General features: G+C 41.5%; 1 protein-coding gene across 1 annotated transcript in view; it reads right to left on the bottom strand.

Annotated features, from left to right (window-relative positions):
* The window catches only part of SCAI (suppressor of cancer cell invasion), a 105,377-nt gene extending 96,241 nt beyond the window's left edge, over positions 1 to 9,136 (bottom strand). Inside the window, exons 1-2 of the mRNA XM_012639682.1 lie at positions 9,009 to 9,136; positions 8,246 to 8,290 (exon numbers count right to left, since the gene is read on the bottom strand). Coding sequence (XP_012495136.1) covers positions 8,246 to 8,290; positions 9,009 to 9,061 — 98 coding nt within the window. The 5' untranslated portion in view covers positions 9,062 to 9,136. The remainder of the gene's footprint in view (positions 1 to 8,245; positions 8,291 to 9,008) is intronic.
* Positions 9,137 to 9,694: the final 558 nt, after the last annotated feature.

The following is a 9,694-nucleotide window of genomic DNA, read 5'->3' as shown; positions in this document are numbered from 1 at the left end:
GTCTCGCTCTTGCTCAGGCTGGTCTCGAACTCCTGACCTCGAGTGATCCACCCGCCTCAGCCTCCCAGAGTGCTGGGATTACAGGGGTGAGTCACCACGCCCGGCCAAACATTATGTTTTTTAAATGATTAGCCAACTATGGAGTCTAAACATTGATATTTGATGATATTAAGGGAATATTGTTAATTTTTAAGTTACTATTAATGGTACTGTGGTTATGTGTTCTAAAAGAATCTTTACCTTTCAAAAAACCAAAATATTTACGATTAATATGATGTATGGAATATGCTTCAGGTGGAGCAAGGGCTGTAAAGATGAAACAATAATTGTCAATAATTGTTGAAGGTGGTGATGAACAATTCTGGTTCATTTTAGCACTGTAAGTTTGTATTTGAAATTTTCCATATTAAAAATATACATACATACATATATACACACTTACATACAAGTACAAGCACAGCCTTAGAAGTTAGACAGCTTACCCTCCCTCTGGCTATTCTTGACACTCCACCCTACAGGCAGCCCTTAAATTTGTCCCGAGGAACCCTTGGGCTCTTTTTGAACACCTTTGAAAATCACTGCTTGACTCTTCTAGGTTTTATTCTTGAATAAAATATGACCACAAAAATGCTCCGTATTTCGACCACACTGTCTTGGCTCCTCTAGAATCTTTCACAGAATTGACTTTTGGCATTATGCCCTAAGTTTTCACTGACACATGCTACAAAAAACAGCTTTACCAAAACCACTGCATTTGCTGCAGCGATGTTGCTGAGGCAAACATTCAGTTACAAAGAAGCTCTATAACTAGAGTATAGTCCCGAGTTTCAGTGTAGATTAGAAAACGTTCTCTCATACTTGAGGCCAGGAGTTTGAGACCAGCCTAGGCAACATAGTGAGACCCTGTCTCTATAAAAAATTCTAAAAATTAGCTGGACATGGTGGTACATACCTGTAGTCCTAGCTACTTGGGAGGCTGAGATGGGAGGATCACTTGAGCCTATGAGTTGAGGCTGCAGTGAGCAACAATCACACCACTGCACTCCAGCCTGGGCAACAGAGTGACACCTGGTGTCTAAAAAATAAATAAAAAGAATATATTCTCCCAGTTTTCCATATAACTACCTCCATAATCTGTTTCTCACCAAAGAGTAAGAGATCTATCTCCTAGAGATAAATACTACCTGTCTGACAACCGCTTGCAGAAAGGCCTACAGTGGACAGATAATATTGCAGAGAAAGAGATAAAACCCAAAGACAGAAAGCAGTTTGGGCTATTTGCACAACATGTTCTCCCTAGGTTATTTCATTCCTTTTCATGATTTAGATCACCAAGTTTTCGCAGATGACTTCTAAATCTGTATCTCAAGCCCTAAATAATCTTGCTTCTCAGCAACAGACCCCTATTTTTACGTGCCTGGTCAGAGATGATTCACTGAAGCACTTTACACTTCATATAGCCAAAATAAATTCATACTCTTACCCTCCCAAACTTGTTCTTGCTTCTGTGTCTGCCATCTCAACTAAAAGTGTTCCCATCCAACCTATTATTCAAGCTACAAGCTTCTCAACATACCGTGAAAAATAAAAGGCAAGCCATAGATGAAAGAAAGTATCTGCAAAACATATACCTGAGAAAGAATTTGCTTTCGGAATACATACAGAACTCCTACAACTATATAAGAAGACAAATGACTGATAAAAAGTGGGCAAAAGATTTGGACACTTCACAGAAGTTATATGAATGGCAAATTAGCATATGAAAAGATACCTGACATCACCAATCACCAGGGAAAGGCAAATGGAAACCACAATGATACATACCACCATACAGCCACAGAATGGCAAGCAATGGTGATGGTTTCAAAGGTGTACATGTATTTCAAAACTTATCAAATTATATATTTAAATATGAGTAGTTTATTGTATGTTAATCATACCTCTATAAAGCTGTTTAAGGGAAAAAGAATGACAACACCAAGTATTGGTGAGGATATGCAACAAATGGAATTTCACACATTGCTAGTGGGTTTGCAAAATGGTACAGCCACTTTAGAAAACAGTTTGGCAATTTCTTTAAAAGTTAAACATACATTTACCAAAGACCCAGCAAGTCCACCCCTAAGCATTTACTACTCAAAAGAAATGAAAACACATGTCTCAACAAAGACTTAACTCAAATGTTCATAAAAGTTGTATTCATACTGGCCAAAAACTGGAAAAAAGCCAAATGTTCATCAACCAGTGCATGGATAAACAAACGGTGGTAATAGCATACAATGGAATACTCTTCAGCCATAAGAAAGAACTAACTACAGTTATACATAATAACATGGATGAATCTCCAAAGCATTATGCCAAGTATGAGATGCTAGACACAAAAGAATATATACTGGATGATTCCATTTATATGAAATTCTAGAAGAGGCAAAACTATAGTGATAAAAAAAAGATCAGTGGTTACCAAGGCCATGACTGCAAGGGAACATGAGGAAATTAGGGGGTGGAGAGGACAACAATGGTGATGTTCTGTATCATGATTGTAGTGAATGGTTACACAACTGCATACGTTTGTCAAAACTCAAAACTGAATAATTAAAATTGGTGAATTTTATTGTATGTAAATAATACCTCAATAAAGCTGATTTTTTAAAAAACTGGAAGGAAAAACAAATAAAATATTTTAAACTAATGATAATCACAGTTATCATTTACTGAGTCCTTATTATATGTCAGGTAACTGTACCATGAACTTTACATGCATTATTTCACTGAATCCTCTCAATAAGTCATTCATTGAATCATTCAACAAACAGTAATTGAGTACTTACATGTGAGGCACTGTTCTAGGTGCTGGGAATATAGTTAGTAAAGGAAACTGTAAAAAATCTCTGCACTCGTGGAGTTTATATTCAGAGGAGAGTAATAATCCTACAACGTAGGTACTATCATTACCTGCATTTTGCAGAAGAGCAAGCAGGTTCAGAGGTTAAATACTTGGCCCAAGAGCCCAAGGTAGTACTTGGAAGAGCTAGAATTCAAACTCTAGTCCAGGATTTATTTCTCAGCCTCAGTGCTATTGACATTTTTGAGCTGGCTAATTCTTAGATTAGGAAGCTGTCCTGTGCATTGTAGGATGTTTAGCAGCATTCCTGGCCTCTACCCACTAGATGCCCCAAGTTATAACAACCCAAAATGTCTCCAGACATTGTCAAATGTCCTTTAGGTGGCAAAAGCCTTCCCTTGTCTGACACCATGGGCTCAAGCTCTTAAAACACCTTTCTTTCTACTCTTGGCACTGCCCTGGTTCAGCTCACCCAGGACCTCATTATTAGTCAACCAGGCTCTCATCTCTGTCATTCAACAGTCACACTACCACAAAACCAACCATCTGAACTTTCAGGGCCTAACTTCTCAACATCTGTTGAAACTGGCCTCCCTACCAGTATGCAGAGTTACTATAAACCACTTGTATATACTGTGTAAACCTTTGTATATATATACAAAGCCATTACACTGTCTCATATTTCAATGTCTGTCCTCTCCACTAATACATGAGTTTTGTCCCAGCAAGGGCCATATCTCACTCATGTCTATACCCCTAGAAAACAGAACTAGAAAGCATGAAAATGTTTCTTAAACAAATTACATACACCGGCCGGGCGCGGTGGCTCACGCTTGTAATCCTAGCTCTCTGGGAGGTCGAGGTGGGCGGATTGTTTGAGCTCAGGAGTTCGAAACCAGCCTGAGCAAGAGCGAGACCCCGTCTCTACTAAAAATAGAAAGAAATTAATTGGACAACTAAAAATATATAGAAAAAATTAGCCGGGCATGGTGGCGCATGCCTGTAGTCCCAGCTACTCGGGAGGCTGAGGCAGAAGGATCACTTGAGCCCAGGAGTTTGAGGTTGCTGTGAGCTAGGATGACACCACGGCACTCTAGCCCGGGTAACACAGTGAGACTCTGTCTCAAAAAAAAAAAAAAAAAAAAAAAAAATTACATATACCAACAAAATGTTTGGATCCCTTTGTTTTAAATACATAATCAAAAAAAAAAAAAAAGCCCCCAAATCATACAGTAAAGCTTTAACAAATGTGAGTCCTATCCAAACAAATGGGTCTTGTTCCTAATAGGGCCAGAAAGGACTCTCTAACTCATAACCCAAACTTTATTAACAGACATATTGGACTCTTCAGAATTTTCCAAAACCACACAGAGATCAAGTTTCCTAGTCTTAAAACTCCTTTCAGTCCAGTACAGTTTATCAGGGGCATTAAATAGTATCATATTACTTTGGACCACCAAAGCCCCGCTGTACACTCTCTTGCCACCAATTGACTTATTGGTTCACCAGCTTTACGGAGCTCCCCTCAGTACTAAAGGCACAAAGATAAACTGAGACAAAGAAATAATAATAGTATGGCATGAGGTTTTATTGAGGGGGAAAAGACACAAAGAAATAATAACAGTACAGCATGAGATTCTTCTGTTAAACTTAGTTCTTCTTAAACTGTCTCACCATTTCGTATGTACTAGGAATGCTCTCAAAAGATAACTCAGCCACTAATTGATGTCTATCAAAAAGAATGACTTAGCATCAACTATCCTAACATAAAAATCATACTTTTGGCAACTGTTTTCTAAAATGTGATAGGATATATAATAGTCAACGACTCTACATAGCAGGCCAACTCAACCGGATTCTTAAGGCTACATTTAGCAATTAATTCATCTTGAAGTGTTTACCAGAAAGTTGTTATCATTTGACACTGAGAATTTCTATGACCACAGTATGAAACTGATAATAAGTTATTTTTTAAAATATCTGGCTACAGTCATTACATCCTTTTTCTATAATCCATCTTCAGGCTTTTAACTAGCCATTCTGGTTTTCTGTTTTTAGAGCAATCCTAGAATTGTTTTCTGAGGAAAATCTTGGTCTTGCCCACAGGATCTTTAAAAATGTATGCTGGCTGTCCATTCAGGAAAAATCCTGACATAATCAGGATCTGACCCGAATCAGATGTGCAGAATATGTGCCATCGATTATTCTTGACCGAGAATATAAGCTTAAACTCACTGCTACCTGATGCTAACCAAAGTTTGGTTACAAAGAAATAACATTCATGAAGAATTGTTTAAGGACTCATTCACTCAATAAAATTCAATAAACTGTTCTCTAAGTGTCAGGAATTATTCTAGGTGCTAGGGATAAGCAGTGAACAAAATACACATAGTCCCTGCTGCTCACATATCTCTCTGTATCTCTGAATCAAGCCAAACCAACAAAGAACTGTACACCTAAACCATATTGCTTTGGCCCTTTGGAGACTGTTCACTGGCAATATCTCAACTTGGAGTAAGAAGCGTTATAAGAAGCAATCTTAAAAAAACCTGCAACATATGTCTGATTTTATGGACACCATGAATCTGGAAACTGAACTTCTATTTTCTTCTTTGCTTTGATCCAGGAAACTCACAAGTAGATACGGAACCAACTTTCAGTAACTGTGTAGGATATTTTGGTCTGTGCACTAACTTTGCCACTGGTTTAATTTTGTTCTTCTTCTCTCATTTCTTCTTTGCCCTAATTTCTTTATTTTTAATCCCCTAGACTGTATGTATATATTTTGAAAAGAGGTGGGAAATAAAAGGTATTTGATGGGTGCTTTTTAACTTAAAATTTATTGTGTGCTTTCTATGTGCCAGGCACTGTTCTAGACAGTTTACAACCCTAGAGAGGTTAAACTATTATTATTTCTATTATATAGATGAAGAAACTGAGGCTCAGAGAGGTTTATTAACTTGTATATGATCTCACGATTTATATTTGACAGGGGTGGATTCAAATTCAGCCTAAACCATTTCACACAAGTGTATGTACAGGCTATGATGGAAGCAAATAAGGCAGAGCAGAGGAAGGAGGAGGAGGGCTGGGGAAAACCCTCCCTGAGGATGCAGTAATGTTTGAGCAAAGTCTTAAAAGAAGGAGCTTGTCAAGCAGCGAGGAGAAAGTATTTCAGAGAGAAAGAGAAATAATGTATAAAAACCCAAAGCAAAGAAGAAACATAAGCTCTAAGAATGGTAAACAGAATACAGAGATACATTCGGTTATATTCAGTTACATTAACACACCTTGGAAGGTTCACCAGGAAGTTAAATCATTTAAAACTAGACATTTAATAGGTCCATTACTGAGAATTTCTGTGGCCGAAGTATTAACCTGTGCCTGGAAAAGTAGGTAGAAGTAAAATAAGGGTAGTTTTTAAAATATGATTAGGCTAAAAAATCTAAATAATGCCGGGCGTGGTGGCTCACGCCTGTAATCCTAGCACTCTGGGAGGCTGAGGCAGGCGGATTGTTTGAGCTCAGGAGTTCGAGACCAGCCTGAGCAAGAGCGAGACCCCGTCTCTACCAAAAAAATAGAAAGAAATTATCTGGACAACTAAAAATATATAGAAAAAAATTAGCCGGGCATGGTGATACATGCCTGTAGTCCCAGCTACTCGGGAGGCTGAGGCAGGGGGATCGCTTGAGCCCAGGAGTTTGAGGTTGCTGTGAGCTAGACTAACGCCACGGCACTCACTCTAGCCAGGGCAACAGAGTGAGACTCTGTCTCAAAAAAAAAAAAAAAAAAATCTAAATGATGTTCCATAAGCAATGGGGAATCACAGAAGGATCCTAAGCACAAGAACGACAAGATCAACTTATACCGTATGGGGGACGAATTATAGATTCTAGGCAAGGAAACCAGTCAAGAGGCTACTATAAGAGTCTGACAGTAGGGTAATGAGAGTTAGGCCAGAGCCATCCAAAAGAAATATAATGCAAACCATGTAAGTAACTTTTGATTTTCTAGTAGCCACATGAGAAAAAGCAAAAAGAAGTAAAAATAATTTTAGTAGTTTTATTTAATCCAATATACCTAAAATATTATTTCACTCTGTAATCAATATAAAAAATTAGTAATGAGAAATTTTATTCAATTTTTGTACTAACTTGAAGTCTAGTATGTATTTTATACTTACCTCATTTCAGACAACAAATTTTCATGGGAAATATTTTATATTTAGATTTCATAAAATGTACAGATGAAAAATACAGATGCACAAACCCAAGTTGTTCAAAATATACTTAAACATTTTCCAATAAGTGATCAAGTAGTAGTTTGTAAAGTTAAATTAATTATAATTAAATAAAATTAAAACTTCAGTTCCTCTGTCATGCTAGACACATTTTGAGTGCTCAACAGCCATATGTGGCTACTGTACTGGACAGTACAGGCCTAAAGGGTGACAAAGGCACTTGGTTGACATTTCCACCATCAGCATTTCATATCTACCTACTGTTGAGGTTTTCTGTGTATTAACAGAGGTAACTTGCCAGGTATTAACTATGAAAGTAGTCCTACTGGTCACATCACTACTGTAGCTTACTTTCTCTAGGCTGATGTCAACATCTGTGAAAAAGGAATCTTCTAATGACTACACAGAATCACTATGTAGTACCTGACACATGGAATGAAGTCAAAAATGTTTGTGGAATGGATATATCCTCTTCTTCATTACTCAAGGAATAATTCACTTGTTTGTGGACTACTTAAACCCTTTGTTTTTATATTCCTAAAGTTTGACCATTTCAGTTTATTAGACTCTATGTATAATGAAAAAAGATAAAGCAGTAAGAAAACATTTTCAATTGAATATGTATTCAAGGCATTATAGTATAATGATTAAGAACTTAAGCTCTGGAGTCAGACTGTCTGGATTCAAATCCTGGTTCTATCATTTATTAGATGTGTGATCTTGGGTAAATAGTTGGCCTCTCTGTGCCCCTGTTCCTCTTCTGCAAAACAGAGATGACACTACAGACTCTCTTGGGGTGCTTTGAGGATTGCAGGTAATACACATAGAGCACTTGCACGCAGTACTTGGCACATAACAGATGTTCAATAAAGGTGAGCTTTTTAAACAGAAATGATGGAAAAGTTGAAATTATAGCTAAAGTAAAAAACTAGGCTTTTTCAATTATCCATGTCTCCCACATTATCTTAGATACCAAAAAAAGACAGTACAGGTAGTAATTTGAACTCTTCAAAAGAAAAATCTTGTACGTAGTTACATCCATTTAAAAGAGCAATAAATAAAAAACTTCATTTGCTGACAGTGTTGAGTTGTGCAGTATAGCACAGGTGCAGCCAAGCAAAGACAAAAAACCAAGCAAAATAGGAAGGCATCTGCCTTACCTGCTTTTCCGTTTTCGAGGTGGTTTCTCCACTGTGCCAGTCAGTCTACAGACCAAACAAATAAGACGTTAACCGAAAGTAACATACAGGAACACATCTCCGGGCCCTACCGTGCCAGTCAAGAACTAAATGTACCACCTTCTAGGACCACAGGCTCGCCAAGCCTAAATCTGACCTTACAAATGCCTTATGCCTGGTATCCCCCATTTACCAAGACCAAACAATCCCGGGACTGGCCGTTCCCCTAATCCCCTCTTTGCCCAAACCCGGCTCTGCTTCCTGGTCCCTCACCCGATCCTCAGCCCCTGTTCGTCACAGCCCAGCTCCCCAAAACCACCCACCTCCACCTACTCATTGTCTGCTTCATCACCCCCACGAGCCTCCCCCCAGTCTCCCCTTTACCGTGCCCACACCCTCCCGGCCGTGTACGGCCCCTCCGGGCCCCGCCTCTCCAGGCCTGCGACCCCCGCATTCCAGGGCCCCTCCGCGGGGCGCGCGCCCCGCCACTCCCGGCCCGGTGCCCCCAGGCTCACGCCGCGGCGCCCCTTCCCTCACACGCCCCTCTCACCCGGCCTCGAGGATGCGATCGCCGCCCAGCCTGCGCCCCAGCCTCCGGGCGCCCCCCAGGCCCCTGCAGCCTGCACCCCCGCCCCTCCTGTCTCGGAGCCCCGAATGTTCCGCGGCCCCAAGCCGCTGCCCCTGGGCCCTCTCCCTCGCCCCCGCGCCATCCCCAACCCCGGCCTCCACGCAGCCCCCGCCCCACCTGGGGGCCAGGCGACTCCGCGGCTGCTGGGGCTGCCGGGCTCCTCTGACCATCCGGCTCCTGCTCCGCCGCGGGAGCTGCTCCGGCGGCCGCAGGGCTCGCTCGGGAAGCTGAGGCGGCGGAGGCTGGAGTAGGCGGAGAGGTAGGAGGAGGGCCTCGCGCCTCTGCCAGGCTTGCCGCGGGGCCCGCCTCCTCCGCGCCGCTCCTCGGCTCCTATTGGCTAGAGCCGCAGCGTGGACGGAAGCCTGGCAACCGACTGGACGCTCTGGATGTCACATCCCGCGCTGCCCACCCAGAGGTTTGGTTGAGACTGCAGGTGGCGGCGGAGGCGCCTTAGAGATTGCTGGCAGGGCCAGGGGAGACCTCAGCGCCACCGTGCGCCGGAAAGAAGAAATTGCATCTCTGGCGCCAGACACCTGCCCGCAGGTTCTCCTGACTCTTCGTTCGGCATCCCACACACCTGCTGGGGCCCCCCACTTCTCTACCACGCCAGGACCAAAGGCCAAACACTGCAATTTCCCAAATTCCTCTGACAGGTGCGACAGTGAGGCAACTCTCACCAACGAGATTCCTTTTAAACCCGCTCAAATACGCAGTCCCTGCCTCTACATCTTGCTGAAATTGTCTCACAGCTCACAGCTACCCCTCAAAGAGGATCCAGCCAGAAAACTGTAGAGAATTCACCA

Source organism: Propithecus coquereli, unplaced genomic scaffold, assembly GCF_000956105.1.
Source record: "Propithecus coquereli isolate 6110/MARCELLA unplaced genomic scaffold, Pcoq_1.0 Scaffold142, whole genome shotgun sequence".
Lineage (NCBI taxonomy): Eukaryota > Metazoa > Chordata > Mammalia > Primates > Indriidae > Propithecus > Propithecus coquereli.
The sequence above is the reverse complement of the archived record's forward strand: the minus strand, read 5'-3'. Positions and strand labels throughout refer to the sequence as shown.